Raw genomic sequence first — 17,752 nt, forward strand, 5'->3', positions numbered from 1 at the left:
CCTTCCAGGTTTTTCCTCACTTTGTCACCAAGGTTCTCCAAAGGAAATAAGGTGCTTCTCAGAAAAGATATAGCCCCCATTCCAGGGGTCCATCACACCTCTAAATATTTGGAAGTAAAACTAATCCATACCTTGAAATTTCTTTTTGATTGCATCCTTGGAGCTTGCATAGATCATTTTACTTTTCAGAGGAGCTAGTTCTGGTGCCCTGGATAAAGAGATGCCAAAAAGGAAAAAAAAAAAAAGGTTTAGAGAAAGTACAATTACACTGTGTTAAACATTTACATCAGTGATGGTGGAGGGTCCTCAGAATCTCCTGGGAGAGTTTTGCCAACCACACAATTTGTCTAGCTCCCCCTTCCTCAGAGACTATCAAGGACAGGCACACACAGAATGGCTCAGATTGAATAAGGTGGAATAAAATCAGAGAACCACCAATTAAAGATCAGATTAACGGGTCCATAATAAAAAAAACCAACACTGGATAATTGTATTACCCAATTTGTTTTAAAATTTTTTCCCCATTTTTATCAATAAAGGCTTGAGTTCAGGCTAATAACACCATCTTGTTTTCAACTCTTTCTGGTCAGGAAAAAAACCTTCAGCAAGTACAGAGAATAATCTGTAAATCAAGTATTTGCCACCCTGAATTAAGAAATGCTAGCAATTTTAGCATTTTTGCTTCAGATTATTTGTAATTTATTTTTTAGAAAACAAAGTCCCCTTAACTCTCCCCAGTCCCTTCGTTTATGTCTGTTCCAATAGACAAATAGCAAATTCTGACCACATGAGTACTTGCTTTCCTTCTTAGCCTAACATAATAAAACATGTCACAAGGATGTTTTCTTCAGCAATTCAGCAATAATTATGCCTTGACTGTCAATATTATCTCGTATTTACAAAACTTTTAGTGTCTCCCTCCTCCTGAATGAACACTGGAAGCACAGCATACGTTTCTTCACTTTCTTCACCAGCAATATTGAAAAATAACATACTAACAACGCACAGAAAAATCTCATCCTATTCAAACTGCTTGTCCATGAATTATTTCCCACTACACCACCAAACCCCAGGTCTGCCTCCGCTTCACACTATCTTGCTACACTTCTACACGGAGTGTAAATACTTTTAACACCTAATGCTTGCATTTAGCTGCCATATTTCCAGACCATTCCACAGTCGTTAGCACTGAGGGCTAGTGTGGACTTCACCTAGTCACTAGTCTCCTCCTCCCACAGAGGGCAGTTTTTATTCTGAGGAAGCAGGAACAGCAGTCTCTGTGTCTCTCAGATGCTTATTCCTCCCAACTTGAGGTTCCAAGGAGGGAGGCAGAGCCATAACCACCACCTTAGGTCTGGAAATTGCTTGAGCTGCAAAGTTAAGTGGGTACTTTCTTTATGCAAAATAGGTCAGGGACAGGAAAAAAGCATTAGCTGTTCTGATTTTACTCTAACCAGATTTTTAAAACACCTTAAGTAAGAGCCATTCCCTGGGCCCTAAAGAGAGCCTGTTATGGGCAACTCATAAGGTTGTACGTTTTCTTAAAGCAACAGTGCAAAACAAAACACTCTATTAACACTGATTTCCCTTTTCTTCTACTTTTATTTTCCAAGTGTTAATAATGATGTATTATTTTCACAGTGGAGGGAAAAAGGTAGAAAAAAACAGGTAAAAATTGTGCCAATGAAGTAAACAGTCATTAATTTAAAAGCCTATGCCTTCAGCTGCCATATCTACAATCAGAAGGGTAGAGGCTTCACCCATGTTACTCATAGCTGTTTTCCGAGACTCTAACACAATACCTGGAATGTAGCAGAAATAAAAGTTCGTATCAGGAATGTGCTGGTCTGAAGTCTCATCAGCTACTATCCTTATGTAGATCTGTTGTGGCTCTCAGACTTGCAGAACAGTAAGCTGCCCCCAAACAAGCACCCTGACCCCACATTTATATTCCACACAGCATATTGGTTTAATCAAGTTCAATAAAGGCTTGCTGAAATGTGACTGAGGTGTGATCTAGAGTTACTTTCCTTTAAACCAGAATTCTTTTGACTTCCTAGCTCCATATCCCAAGCTGTTGGTGACAAACAGCTAAGAGCCTTGTCCTGGCTCAGGCAAAGGTATCAAGAAGACCCTCACTCCCCCCCCAAATCAAAGGCTGTTAACCACCCCCCCTCCATTGGAATATTCTAGAGAATATACTACATAAGAATTCCTATCAAGGAAAGTAGTATAATACAACTAAATAAGAGACACATGTGTGACTTTTAACTCAAGCTTAATCTCAAACTTACTTGAAAAGACCAAGATAACTAAATTAAGCAGAAAAAGACCACATAAATCACCTTATAACACTTTTTCACTATTTAGAACAAGGCTATCCAGAAGGGCTTTCTGCGGTGATGGAAATGTTCGGTCTGTGCTACCCAATACGGTGCCACTGGTCACGTGTTGGCTGAGAATGTGAAAATGTGGAAATTCGACTAAGAAAATGAGTTTTAAAATGTATTTAATTATTTTAAATTTAAATAGCCACAGTGGCTAATGGCTACCCCCTACTGATCTAATTACAGTTGCAATTATAGTACCAACTTCCAAAGTAGCAAGCCAGAGGGGGGCCTGGATGGCTCAGTGGGTTAATCCTGCAACTCTTGGTTTTGGCTCAGGTCATGATCTCAGGCTCATGAGATCAAGCCCTACACCCAGCAGGAGTCTGCTTGAGATTCCTTCCCACTCCCTCTGCCCCTCCCTCAACTCACTCTCTCCCCTACCCTTTAAATAAATAAATTCTTCTTTAAAAAAAAAAAAAAGTAGCAAACCACAGAGGAAAAGTAAAGGATGGGTGTTTTAAAAAGTGAAAGGCTGGTTGCTGGCAAGACGTGTTGGAGAAGGATTTTGGTGGGGTAAACTTTCTTCTCAGGATTCTAGGAAGAATTTTTAGAGAAACGTTAGCTTATAAGTGAGTTCAGATAATGCATAAAATCTAGCCTCTGTCCCTACCCCCACCAAAAAAATCAACTACTAAAAGTCATATTCTTTCAAGTACACAAAAAGTAGTTAAAACTTAGTTTTGGTCCCACAAACATTAATCTAGCTAAGACATTATGAAACCTTGTAAATAAAAATTAAATGACAATGACTGCAGATAGCTTGACTGAAAATCCTTTTGGCCCTAGGGACTGGTTTCTCCAAGTGCTAACAGTAAGATTAACTCTTGAGTCATACAGAAGCTCCATATTTCTGATGCTTACCACAAAAAAAACATCAATTCCTCTTTCCTGGATTCCTTGGTTTCAAAGCTTGCATCATACAAAGCATAGCGACAATCTTTTTCAGGAAGCATTCCCACAAAATGCTTGAAAGGATCGGTTATGGTTACACCAACATCTCCAACCAAGATCTCTTTCCCTTCTTCTACAATGATGCACTTTTTGTCTGCACTGAGACAAAAAATGACGGCCTTCTTTCTTTTCTTGATTTCTTCTGGGGTGGAGCACTTCCGAACTTTCATGTCATAAAAAATGCGACATACTTCATCTGCAACTTGCACTCCGGAAGCCTATAACAAGGAAAAAAAGTCAGAAGGAGGCTTACAACTTTTATCGTGCCAAATATAAAAACACTATGTAACTTTTCCTTATAAATTAGCATACACTTCAAATTTTTAAGGTATACTCATCATCCAACAGAAAAAAATCTAAGCTGCAATTGCTAGTTTCAGTCATTAAACTTTAAAAAGATTACATGAAGTATTCATCACTATTACATATGATTAGGGAAGACTGAGCTACAGCAGCCCCTCCTACCCTAAAACCTGGAAAAAGGTGCTTCCTAAGGTGCTAGATTCTTTTCTTTTATAAAGGGGTTGCTCAGAGCCCTGACTGGGAGTAGTCATCTCCCCCGTTTGGGTATTAATAATACCCAAAATTCTTTTCATAATGCATAGCAGATGGACAGAGTGGCTGCGTTGGGAAAATTCCATCCCATCATATCTTTCTCTAATAAAAGAATTTTTTTAAGATTTTATTTATTTGACAGATAGATAGCACAAGTAGGCAGAGTGGCAGGCAGAGGGAGAAGCAGGCTCTCCGCTGAGCAGGGAGCTGGACGTGGGGCTCGATCCCAGGACCCCAGGATCATGACCTGAGCCGAAGGCAGCTGCTTAACTGAGCCTCCAGGCGCCCCTCTAATAAAAGAATTAAAAGGTTTTTGTTCTACGCACATTTCAAAATTATGTGATTAATATTTAGTAATGTATTAATCATATGCCTTTAAAATTTCACTTACAAAATCTCCAAGTTTTAAATTAAGATCACTAGATCTTAACTGTTTCAACCACAAAAAGACATGATAATTATGTGGCATGATGGAGGTTATTAGTGTAATCATACTACAATATATAAATGTATCACATCAACACCTTGTACCTCTTCAGCTTACACAATGTTATTTGTCTATTATATCTCAATTTAAAAAAAGGATAAGAAAACACTTACTGCTGTAGAAAGAAGATAGTTTAATTTAGGATCATACTGACCAGAAAAATAAACCTTTTACCATTTGCTATTCTGAAATGTGACCCTGACAGCAAAAGGTCTCAACCTGAGTTTTTAATCTTTTCATCTTCTTTAAGGAGTGTTCTATTTGCATTAACTTTACTAAAGCCATAATTTTTGATGCCTCATTAACTACTTTGGTTTGCATGTTAGCTTTTCTAAAGCAAGAACTATAAACTTCATAAATTTAAATACTAAACAATGCAAAAAATATTAATTTTGACACCCAAAATTAATGTCAAGTAATTTGATTAATAAAACTACATATAAGATGAAAGGACACAGGTACCTGGGTGGTTTAGTTAAGTGTCCAACTCTTGGTTTCAGCTCAGGTCATGATCTCAGGGTTGTGAGATCGAGCCCTGTGTCATGCTCTGCCCCCAGTGGGGAGTGTGAGATTTTCTCTCTCCCCCACCCCCTTCCCTTTCTCTCTAAAATAATAACCTTTTTAAAAAAATGATGAAAGGACAGTCCACATATGAGAAAATATTTGCAAATCATATTTCCAATAAGAACTTGTATCCAAAACAAAGATCCCTTATAACTCAAAAATAAAAAAGACCCAAATTAAAAATGGCTAAGGCATAAGAATAGACATTTCCCCCAAAAAGATATAAAATATGGTCAGTAAGCACTTTGGAAAAAGCACTCAACATCATCAGACATTAGGGAAATATGCATGTCAAAACCACAAGGATCTACTACTTTACACCCACTAGGATGACTATAATGGAAAAAGCAGTACCAAATGTTGGTGAGGCTGTTGAGACACTGGAACCCTTTTACATTGCTGACAGAATTGTGAAATGGTGCGGCTGCTTCAGGAAAGAGTTTGGCAGTTTCTCAAAAAGCTAAACATGGAGTTAATACCTATCAATGCCATTCCTAGGTATATACACAAGAGAAATGAAAACATATGTCCATATAAAAACTTGTACACAAATGTTCAGAGCAGCATGATTCATAATAGCTAAAAAGCAGAAGAAAGAATGTTACTGGCACCTGGGTGGCTCAGTCATTAAGCGTCCGCCTTCGGCCCAGGTCATGATCCCAGGGTCCTGGGATCAAGCCCCGCTTCGGGATCCCTGCTCAGCAGGAAGCCTGCTTCTCCCACCCCTATGCCCCCTGCTTGTGTTCCCTCTCTCACTGTGTCTCCCTCTGTCAAATAAATAAGTAATTTAAGAAAAAAATGTTTATCAACTGAATGAATGGATAAACAAAATGCGATACCATCCATATAATGGAGTATTATTCAGCCATAAAAAAATAAGGTAGTGTTAAACGCTATAACATGGATAAACCTTTGAAAAACATCATGCTAAGTGAAAGAAGCCAGATATAAAAGGCCACATATTGCATGATTCTATTTCTATGAAATGTTCAAAATAGGCAAATCCATGGACAGGAAGTACATCAGTGGTTTCTAGGAGCTTAAAGGGAAAAAGGAATGGGGAGTGACCACTAATGGGCATGGGGTTTCTTTGTGGTGTGAATGCTCTGGGATTTGACAGTGGTGATGGATGCATAACTCTGAATACACTGAAAACCACTGAATCATACTTTATGATATGTGAATTATAGCTTAGTAAAGCTGTTACTTAAAAATGCGCATAAGAATTCTGGGGGTTAAAATACACTAAGATCCTAGCATTTACTTAATATTGGGGTAAGTGGGCCATTTAATCATCTCATTTATTAAAAGAGCTCTAACATACCTCAATTCTATCTAATCTAGTCCACATCTAATCAATCAATCTATTTCAATCCTATCTAATCTAATCCACTTTGTTTATAAACATTCATGAGGCAGTAGATACAGAAAATTAAGAATAGAAAACTACTACAAGACTATCCTATCTTATCACTTTCCTACTTTAAAAAGCACTTTCCTTAAATTTCATTTTACTGCTTTAGAAGTAGTAGTATTCTAATCTTCACAGTTCATCTGTTAAGCAAGAATCTTTACTTTTTTGTACAGAGAATAAAATGTTGCAAGTAACAAAGATTAATGAATACTAGAAACAGACCCCAATTCTTCCAACTCCCTAGTCAGTCATGTGGATCTGTAAATCACAACTGACCAACCCATATTTAAAAGCCTGAAGGAAACATTGGAGACCTTATATCCAACCAATCATTTGAAGGTATGTGTCAATACCTAAGTGAATTACTTCAAACAACACTTTAAATTCTGACCTGGAAATAAAGCATATTAATCACGTACCAGCATGGAAACAAAGTAAATATGTATTCTGCAATTATAACGCAACTAATCTCAGCCAAATCTAGCTATAACTTACAGGAACCTTAAAAGCCTCAGTAAGGAGAAGTCTGAGCTTTTCTCTACCAGAAAGGATGTTTGTAAAGGTTTCTGATGAGAGGAATACTAGACACTTCTGCTTGAGGAAATTAACATTGAAGACTGTGAAAGAAAAATTGGCAAACACCTGAAAACAGGAAGACTACTTCTGAGGCAATTACAAATATCCAGATGATGTCAATTTTAAAGACATCTAGGTGGACATGACCAGTTAGCAATTGGAAATGTGAGCACAGTGTGAGCACAGATCTAATCGATACTTTGGACTATAATCAATATCATAGAGGTACCAACATTAAGTAGCAAAAGAGTAACAAGGGGACTAAGAAGAAATGCTCAGAAAACTAAAAAGAAAAAGTAAGAAGGGAGAAAACGGCATCCTAGAAGCCAAGGGAGAGTATTGGGGGGAGGGGGCGGATGGTCATCAACACCAAAAACTGCCAAGCCTGAGAATGACTGCAAGAGACCACCAGGTTTGGCAACTGAGTTTCTGTGCATTTCAGGATATTGGAGGCATCGGGCAGAAGTCCAGGGTAATGGGCTGAGGATTTACAGGGGTAAACTGAGGAGGTAAAGACAGAAAGCACAAGACAGTTAACGGCAAAGGGAAAAGGGAAGACTGTGTGCTAACTTTACAGAAATTATCTTACAACTGGGGAAATCTGACCATACTAAAAGTTTAAGAGTTTGAAGGAACAAGAGGAAAATCAAAACACTAAAGGAAAAAAAACAAAACAAAAACTAATATCGAGTACTTAATGCTGTCAGACACTTCTAAATCACAAAAATTCTGAAATAGCTACTGCTATTATTTGCATCTTACAAATGGGGAAACTGAGGCATAGATTAAGTAACTTCAGAGTCACATGGAAACCTATAGCAGAAGTGAGATCTGAACTCAGGCAATTTGGTTCCGGGGGATACTCTTAACCACTTAACAATCTCTAAAGAGACTGGTAAGATCCAGGGTGCAGATGAGGGAATCAGTCTTAGAAAAGAATATACAAATATCCCTCAATTTTCAAAAGTTTGAGTTACACCAGTTTGTTTTTTAAAAAGACCTGCATTAGTACCTGTTTTCACAGACCAAAAGAAATCTAAAGATTTTCACATTTACAAAAAAAAAAGGCAAAAAGCAAAAATAGCACTGAGCATTTGTATGGAGGCAGTGCATACCCCGAGCAGTGAGAATGACCCCACCAAACTCCTACCCCAGATCTATACTCAGCATTTCCACATCAAGCCGCCATAGCTTTAAACTGTGTCTGTTAGCATCTGTGCTACATCTTGATTTATTTTGTTTATCTGTAACCAAGATGTGTCCTGAAGATACCAAAAGAGCCTAAGAAAGGTTATGTTTGAGTCTGGAAATGCTCAAAATTTTTTCCACATAAATTAATGGTAATTGATACACCATTCCGGCTTATGAAAGGTTTCACAGGCTCACTCTAATTTTGGATAGTGGAGGAAACCTACACCCTTTTTTCCTCTAAAATAGTAAAAGGGAGAGTAACAGTTTGGGGAAGGAAAACACACATTGCTAAAAACTGTACTTGGAAACCTCTATTTCCTCTGTGAAGTATTTAAACAAGGAGAAGTAGAGCAGGAGTTTGAGGGCAAATTAGGTAAAGATTCAGAATAGCTGTTATGGGGAGTTCCCAAGGGCATCACTTAAGGACAAGCAAAGGGGCTCTGAGGACATCTAAAGGTTCCGCTGAGGTCAGGAGGGGTGGCGGGAGAGCAATCTGGCAGTACACAGATGTTGATGGCAGTTAGCTGGAAAGGAAGCACCCTGCATTCTCCCTAGGAGACTTTATCCATGCTTAAGGTTCAAGCATCTAATCCAAATGACTTGTACATTGTTCAGATCTCTGCTTTTCTGAGCCCGAAGCCTTTACACCCAATTTCCTATCTAACACGTCCAGCTGGATGTGTCAAAGAGCCCTGATGCTCAGCATGTCCCAAGTCCCCCTCTAGCCAAGTCCCTTCTTTCTTCAGTACATACCACCAACCCAGTTACACAGACTCCAAACCTAAAAGATATCCTCAATACTTGGCTCTTTGACTTTTTGTGTCTTTTTCCAAGACATTCAGATCTCTCCATCTCTGTCACCACTCTCCCAGCCCAAGCCACCTCTTTCTGTTATCTGAACTTTACAGTAACCCCCCCAAGTGGCTGCAGGGGAGAGAGATCAAGATATGTGTACACCACATTGCTTCCTCTTCGTGGCCGCAGAGGAAGACTACATTCCCCAGGCTCCCTTGCAAGTTCAAAGTTCAGCTGGGGCCACGGAGTTCTGCTCAGCAAGAGGTGGGCACAGTGATACAAAGGACTTCTAGCCCTCTTTAAAAGTGATCAAGCCCTGTCTTCCCCCTGACAAGAGAACCTTGATGGAAGAGGGCTGCCAACTCCCCTGAACTCTGCGTGATAGGGAGGAAGTCTTTTCTGTGTTAAGCCACTGAGATTTGGGGCTTAATACATTACCACAGTTGTTCAAATATGACAGACTGCCCATGCTCACTGCTGACCCCCTCCACCCTCCGATTCATCTTCTACACTGCAGCCAGAGATCTGAAACACAAATCCAATCTCCATGCTTAAAATACTTCAGTGGATTCCCATTGATCTGATGGTAAAAGCAGTAATAATTCTTTAACAGTCTAGTCCTACCCACCTCTCCAGCTTTATCTTATACCACACAAGCTCTGTAATCTCACTACCTTGGCCTTCTCTTAGTGGTTTACATTGGCCATGCTCCCTCCCACCTTCGCTCATACTGTACACCCTGCCTGGACAGCACCTCCCTACCCTTCTTTGCCTAATTCACTCTTCAGATCCCAGCTTAATTCTCACTTTGCAAAAAAGCTGTCTGCAAAAAACCCACTATAACATGCTTCCATGACACCATGAATCTCTACCCCATAGCACTTACCACAGTTTCAATGTTCTGTTTATTTTTTTATTAAGTTTAATTCCAGTATAGTTAAGATACAGTGTTATATTAGTTTCAGGTACACAATTAGTGATTCAATAATTCTACACATTATCAGCAATCATGATAAATGTACTCTTTTAATCCCCATCACCTATTGCACTCATCCCCCCGCCCATCCCCCCTCTGGGACAGACTTATGTCACTTAGCATTATACTCTCTAGCTCCCTCTGTGTTGTTGGAATTGGCAACATTTCTTTCCTTTTTATGGCTGAATAATATTCCATTGTGTATATATACCACATCTTTATCCATTCATCTATTGATGGACACTTAGGCTGCTTCCATAATTTGGCCACTGTAAATAATGCTGTAATAAACATGGGGGTGCACGTATTCCTTTAAATTAGTGCTTTTGTATTTTTTGGGTAAATACCCTCAGTGTTCTCTCTTTAAGATTATTTACTTAATGAATGTCTCCCCAAATAGGCTGTAAATTCCTTAGGACAGGCTGTGTCTGCTTTGTTCTCTACTGCATTCCTCTGAGGAAATCAAAGATTTCCCAAGACCCCCAAGGAAGTTTATCTAATGGAGAAGATAAAGATAGCATATATAAAGCTTCAATAAAGTTTCATTATTCCTTGATAAACTCCAATGGAAGGGAGTTTAAAGACGAGATTAAATGGGGAGCCTGGGGTGGGGGGGATACAGGCGTTCAGGGAGGATTTCACATGTAACTGACTTAAAGCACTCCAAAATAAGGGGACTGAAAGAAGGACGAAGACAGTTCCTGATGATGCAAATTTGGCACACACACTATGAGAGGAGGGAGAGGGAGGAGGAAATGGAAATGTGGACTGACTTCCGGTGGAAGAGGCCACGAATGGTAGGCCTAGTTTGGAGACCCTGGATATTTTTTAAAAGAAAAGATGACCAGCTAAAAGGCTAATTCAGTAAGCAAGGCAAGACGTGATCAAGGCCTTCATCAGGGTAGTCGGAGCAGTATGAAGAGGAGGGCCGGATGCTGATTCTGCAAAGGTACAAACAACTGTACTGAACAACAACTGGCTGGGAGAGGGAAGGTGGAAAGGAAGGAGTCAGAGCAAAGTGTGTAGTCCGGTGCTTAGGATCTCGTCAAACGCTTACTTTCTCACATCTTTCCACAGGGTGGGTTTAGAGGCTTTGATGTTAAGTAAGTATGGTCCTTCTACCACTTGTTATAATACTAAATTCTGCCCATGAAAATAATGAAAAATCCATCAGGTAAAGTGTACACTTTTAATACTATTGTACACTATTCAACTAGTAAATAAATATGCTTAAATTTGTTATACCTTCATTTACCTAGTATATCCTTGAAACAGCACTGATATGGAAGATTAAACAACTAGCCCCTACATTCTTGATAATGATTTTTATAAAGTAAAACTAAAATCATGAGGGCAGACAGAGAAAGCAGGAACACCAGTCTTACCGGCCTGTCCCAACACTGTCCTGGGGCCCCTCCCTTCCTCTAGTCTAGCTCCTCTAGTCTAGCTCAGCACAGCTCTTCTCAACAAGCTGGGAGCTCTTTTACCCTTGGTTCAGGGGATTGGGGAGGTGCATTGGAAAGCTGGGGTAAAGATTAGTAGGAGGGAAAAATATGAAATAATCCTTAAGTAACTACAGTTTATTAACATCTTGGGAGGCCCAAATGAGACAACCTGAAATTGAAGCACCAGAATTATGAGAGCACCAGTTCCATCCAAGCTTTCCCACTTGACTAGCTATGTTACCCTGGGCATGTCATTTAACATCCTCTGAAATATACTAGGTCCTTCAACTAATTTATTTAGGGGGATGCACTAGATCAGTTATTGAACTTTATAGTACACAGGAATCTCCTGGGAATCTTGTTAAAATGCAGATTTTATAGATTCTGATTCAGAATATCTGGGGGGGAGTCTAAAGTTTTGCATTTCCAATAGTAAGCTCCAGGTGAAGATCACTAAAATGTAGTTCTGGGGACGCGTGGGTGGCTTAACTCGTTAAGCATCTGCCTTTGGCTCAGGTCATGATCCCAGTATCCTGAGATCAAGTCCTGCATCGGGCTCCTTCCTCTCCCTCTGCCTCTGCCTCTGCTGCTCCCCCATTTGTGCTCGCTCTCTCTCTCTGAGAAATAAATAAAATCTTTAAAATGTAGTTCTAAAATTTCAAGAAATATAGTAAAATCTTAGCTCATTGTTACTTTACCTTTCTGCCTACAGGCTTAATTTTTATAATGAAAGCAGTAGTGATAAGAGCACTTTATGAAAACAGGCCCAAAGTCAAAGCATTTCTTGTGCCATGGACCGCTGGTGAAGCGTATGGGTCCTTTCTCAAATGGAAGTTTCAAGTAAAATGTATATCATTATAAAAGTAGCCAATTATATTGAATACAGTTCATCTAGGATGATGGTTAAGCACTCCTGTGAAAGTATTAATTTCAGTGGATTTTATAGCAAATCTTAAAACAAAAATGACTGTAACACCGATTTAAAGAATTATCTGTTCTTTACACTGTACTTTTACCTAATAAAAAAGGTCTTCTCCCAACAATCTTATTTTTCAGTATTTCTCTAAAATGTTAGATTACTAAGATAGTAACTGCTTAGCTGGCAAGAAATCAAGTTTATTTTAAAAAGGAAAATCAAATTCAGTTTTGATTTTAAACTTATTTTTTTAAGTTATTATGTTCAAATGCAAAGTTTTAACAATAAAAACCATTAAAGGATACTCTGAACATAGCACCAAAATCTGCTGCACAGCTGGGCAGGAAAATTTGGAGAAAACGGCCTGCCACAAGAGCACTGTGATTACCTTATAAAGATAGGCAACCCACAACTTCAGTTTCTGTGTGTTCCGTACCAGTGGCCACTGGAGAATAACAGTCGCTCTTACAACCCCACCTCTGTGTCAAAACAGTTGCCATTAAATAATTACTTCACTCTTTTATCTCACTGACTACCAGTTTTTAACTTGTTCATGAGGTATAACAGATCTCAAACCAGAATCTCCTCTGGCAGAACTTTGGTAAACACCGATTCAGAGATGAAATGAATAGATCTGAGGCACTGCCTTAATACTCAAGATTCACTCAGTGTGCACTTCCTTAAAGAAAGATACTACTCACAAACAAAATGCTACAGAGAACGTGTAACACTGGGTATTTTAATAAGTGCAAATGACAGAACACACTTAAAACATCAATTCTCTCAACAATTCTAGCATAAGGGCTATAATTTTTGAAAGGAGCATCAAGTTTTTCAGATTCAATTTTTGTAAACAACTAAACCGGCCCCAAAAACTAATGACTTAGAGCAGTCCATCCTAAACCAGAATACCATAAATGATCTATTTCTATACTACAAACTGAAGTAGGATAGCTGACTTTGCCAACTATACTTTACACAATCCTCACTGGAGAAAACAAGAATGAAAGTTAATTTGCTACTTCAGGAAAGTATTAATTTTTTAAAAAATATTTTTCTAAGTTAAGAGAGTTTGAAATATTCAAAAGTAGGATGTTGCATAGCAAATATAATTTAAAATTTATAAACACCTGGCAGAAATCAGGCATTAGTTCCTTTCTCAACCTACCCAACTCTTAAACACCCAAGACAAGCATAATCAAAGGATGGGGAGTTTAAATATGGGTTCATGATTCTCCTTTATTTACACCAAGCCTTGAACAACAGCCAAAAGAAAAATGACAGACTACAAAACATTTGGGCTTCTGGCTACTTTAACTGATGCTTCTGAGCAAGAATGTTGAGACAACAAAGAGTGACAAGTGCTTAAAGGCACATTTCTACATAGAAATGACAAGGGCCTCACAAGTCCTATGTTATGATGGGGGTTGAATACATATATCCATTTCCCTACCAAAATTCCACTGAAGCACAAAAAGGGGATTAAGGGGAAAAAAAAACCCACAAGGACAAAAAAACAGAAGAAATATGGAAATTCAAAGTAGGAAGAATGAGTGCAATTAGTCTGAGACACTTGAGTCCCGAGATCCCTTCTTAAATTCCACCCTGCCACAGATCTGTGGAATTCTGGAGTTTATTCTCTGAAGAGGGTAAACAACAGAACTTTCTAGCTTAGTCATCATACTGGCAACAGGAAAATAGGGGACCATAAGTAAATGAATGCTAAGACACTCTCTCCACCACCACTGACTTGAAGCCTGAATGATTTAAGAAATCCTTAGACCCACTGTTTCAGAGAGCCATGCTGGCTAACAGAACTTTCTGTGATGATGCAAATGTTCTGTATCTGCACTTTCCAATATGGTAGCCACTACCACACATGGCTGTTGAGCACATGAAATGAGGCTAATGCAACTGAGGAACTAAATTTCTATCCTATTTTAAATAATTTAACATAAAAATAACACATAAAATTAACTCTTAATAGGATATTTTAGGTGAACAAATTTAGAAGACGTATTATATAGTTTTCTGCCTTGGAAAAACAATATATTTCTTAGTTTTATGGATGACTCGTGCCATCAGGAACCTTAGTTATTATTCTATACAGTGACAGGGCAGGATTTCAATTCTAGTTTACTAATAATTACAGTCAACTATTTCTGGGGGCAAGGAAGCAATCTTGAAGGGAAATATAGATAAGACATTGTGTTTGTTGGAACAGCCTGAGTATTAATTTGGAAAAGTCAAAACAACCAAAATGAAGAACAGTCACAGAAATTCAGACAAGAAGGTGTGACTTAAGCAAATATTTTAATTCATACTGATGGCATACCAAAAAAGTTGTTTTTTTGTTTTTTTTTAAGATTTTTTGTTATTTTTGGGATGCCTGGTTGGTTCAGTTAAGCGTCTGCCTTCGTCTCAGGTCATGATCCCAGGGTCTCAGGTCATGATCCCAGGGTCATTGGATGGAGTCCCCCCTCATCAGGCTCCTTGCTCAGCAGGGAGCCTGTTTCTTCCTCTGCCTACCACTAGCCCTGCTTGTGCACGCAATCTGACAAATAAGTAAATATAATCTTTTTTTAAAAAAGATTTTATTTTTGAGAGCGAGCGAACAGGAGAAGTGGTTGTGGGGGAGGGAGAAAAGCAGACTCCACACTGAGTGTGGGGAGCCCAATGCGGGGCTTGATCTCACGACCCTGAGATCATGACCTGAGCTAAAATCAAGAGTCAGACACTCAACTGACTGAGCCACCCAGGTGCCCCCCCAAAAAGTTCTTTTACTTCTTGAGGAAAAAAATGCTAGATACTGGGGAAGAACTGAAATAATGAATTTACAGTACAAAGTTTACATAACAGCAATAAGGATAACTTCATTTTATGTAATATTACAATGACCATTCCAGATGTATTTTATAATTAATTGGGAATACATGTTTTAAATAAACTGATAACGTCAGATACGTAATTTTTTTTTCCAGTTTGCTGTGTTTCTCTTTCTCATAAAACAGAATTTGGAACATTTAATCTTAGAAGACTTTTTAACCAGAGGAGAAAGTATAGTGAATCTATCTTATTCAAATCTTATAACATGAACAAGTTAGTTAACTTCTCTAAACCTAAGTCTCATCATCTGTAAAATGTGAATTATGATCATCCTAACTCAAGAAGACTAATAACACAAATAAATCACCTAAATACAGTGCCTGTCAATGGTATCACTCAGTGATTGGGAAGACTCATATTATTATGAACCAGAAAACCTGGTTACAGCTTTCTCCACTCCTTCTAGTTACCAATGTGGCTGATTGTTAATGAAGCCTTTGAGTAATGGAAGGCTGTGAATAAAAGAAATCCAGACAGCTTAAAACTTAATTTGAAACAGTAATTTCTATATGTTCCCTGATAACCAGAAATACGAATTAAAAAACCATACTGACATCTGACGTATATCTCTTCCCACAATTATGGAATGGTTGCACAGCAAAGACACGCAAGAGCAAACAGCTGTCTTCTCTAACACAGTCAAGATGCAGTTACACGGCCACTTCCCATTCTTCTAGGCACAGCTATCACTTACAACCATAAATCAAAACCTACAGTGATGACAACTGGGGCCTGTGGGGTAAGCTAATAGGCTTTGTTCTATAGTTTGTCCCCACCCTTTATACATCAGTCAGGCAAGCACACAGCAAATCCTCAATCCCTTGATAAGTTCAAAATGTCTGGAGCTGCCGAATATAATTTTATAGACTGTGCCTTGCTTAAGAGTGCAAGATAGAGCTAAACTGAAGTTCATGTTCCACTAGCCAAGGGATGTGCCTGCAGGACTTCACCTGTCCGAAGGAGTGCCATCTGCTTGTCTCCTGAGGCCACAACACCAGAGGAAGCATCATTCTGTAATTTGCACAAAGTCACTACATAAGCGATCAGTGATCCAGAAAATGTTCCACGTTAACTCTCTGCCTTAATACACTCATTCCTGAAAACAATTTCCAATTACATAAGTCCTTCATTCACCTCATAGCAAAGCACAATGTCCTTGAGATAGCCTATACAGACCAAATAGCATTCTACTAGCTATATGTTAATTTTAGAGTTCCACTAAAACAATGTTATGGTTACGCCTTAGTGGGAAAAAAAAATCATTCAATAACCTAAAGTCTGTGAAACACCACCCACACCCACACCAGAAGGGAAAAAAAAACCTTACAGAAAGTCATCTCAACAGTGAAAGTGGATTAGATACAATAATGCCCAGCTGCTAAAAATAATCCATCTCCGATTGTATGCAATCTTACAGGCAATCCTAATCAGATTTGTTAACAGATTCTCCCCCCCCACCCCCACCAACTGGGAAGCAGGAAGTCAGAAAGGGAGGGTAGGAATAGTTGAGAACAAGTCTAGACAGAAAAATGGGGGGGGGGGCAAGCCAAGGACAGTAAGCACACTGGCAAACAGTCTTACACTTTTACTGTTTTCTTTCAAGTTTCAAATTCTCTTCAGGATAAAACCCATGCCATGTCAAACCCTTTATGGACTCTATTTCCGCAGCCTTTTTTCCCCACTTCTCCTAACACGTTCCCCTTAATCCCAGCCATGTACAACTCTTCGTGATTCTCTGGATACACCATGTTCTTTTGAGATGCTTTACTGTCCTCCTCACCTGGTTAAGTCCTTCAGGGCCTCAGTTCAGGCATCACCTCCTCTGGGAAGGCAGCTCTTAGTTGGTCCCTCAATCACTACCTCTAATCTGTTATGTGATTCTTCTGTGTACTAACACAGAATATAATTATTTCTATCACAGTATTATCTACTACTGTGATTAACTACTGTTTGTGTGATTCTCTCTCACTAGACTGTGCTCCTTAAGTGCAAGAACTCAGTATTTTTTTCAACCCTATTTCAACCTCAGAACTATCATCTACTTTATCAGGTTTTGAAAAACGATTATCCCATAAAATTTTTATGACATGTACTATTGCCTTCGAGATATTTTTTTCTCATCCTTTATCGTACAATTCTTCAATTTACACCAAGGAAAATCATCCATTTCAAAACTTCACTATTTTCAGGAAAAAATAAACCAAAAAAATCTTCTAAGTAATTTTTATCGATCTCTGTTGGAATATTTTGGTCCTGTTGAGATTTGCTATTATTATGGTCTTTTTCCTAAAGATATAGAACTTTCGTCCTCTGAAATACTATTTGCATAAATATATAACGTTTCTATTTTTTTTTAGACTCCTCATAACTGACAAGAAAAAACTTGTAGAGATGGAAAAACTTTTATACTATTTGATTTCATAAGTGACAACTCACTGCCTATCATATCAGGGAAACAAGAATGTTCTAATGATAACATCAAAAGAGCTATTTTGAGCTATAAATCAGTATATAACATACTGACTTCAAGTGTACAGCATTAACGATTTGATACTTATGCATATTGTGAAATGATCACCACAGTAAGTCTAGGTCACATCCATCAT

At 38.5% G+C, this 17,752-nt stretch overlaps 1 protein-coding gene across 1 annotated transcript in view; it reads right to left on the bottom strand.

The window, feature by feature from the left end:
• The window catches only part of DSTN (destrin, actin depolymerizing factor), a 36,586-nt gene that overhangs the window by 3,257 nt on the left and 15,577 nt on the right, over window positions 1-17,752 (bottom strand). The window contains exons 2-3 of the mRNA XM_028112952.2: window positions 3,252-3,559; window positions 132-208 (exon numbers count right to left, since the gene is read on the bottom strand). Of these exons, the coding sequence (XP_027968753.1) occupies window positions 132-208; window positions 3,252-3,559 (385 nt within the window). The remainder of the gene's footprint in view (window positions 1-131; window positions 209-3,251; window positions 3,560-17,752) is intronic.

This window comes from Eumetopias jubatus, unplaced genomic scaffold, assembly GCF_037043125.1.
Source record: "Eumetopias jubatus isolate StellerSeaLion01/CBP00866 unplaced genomic scaffold, mEumJub1_p1.0 scaffold_9, whole genome shotgun sequence".
Taxonomy (NCBI): Eukaryota; Metazoa; Chordata; class Mammalia; order Carnivora; family Otariidae; genus Eumetopias; species Eumetopias jubatus.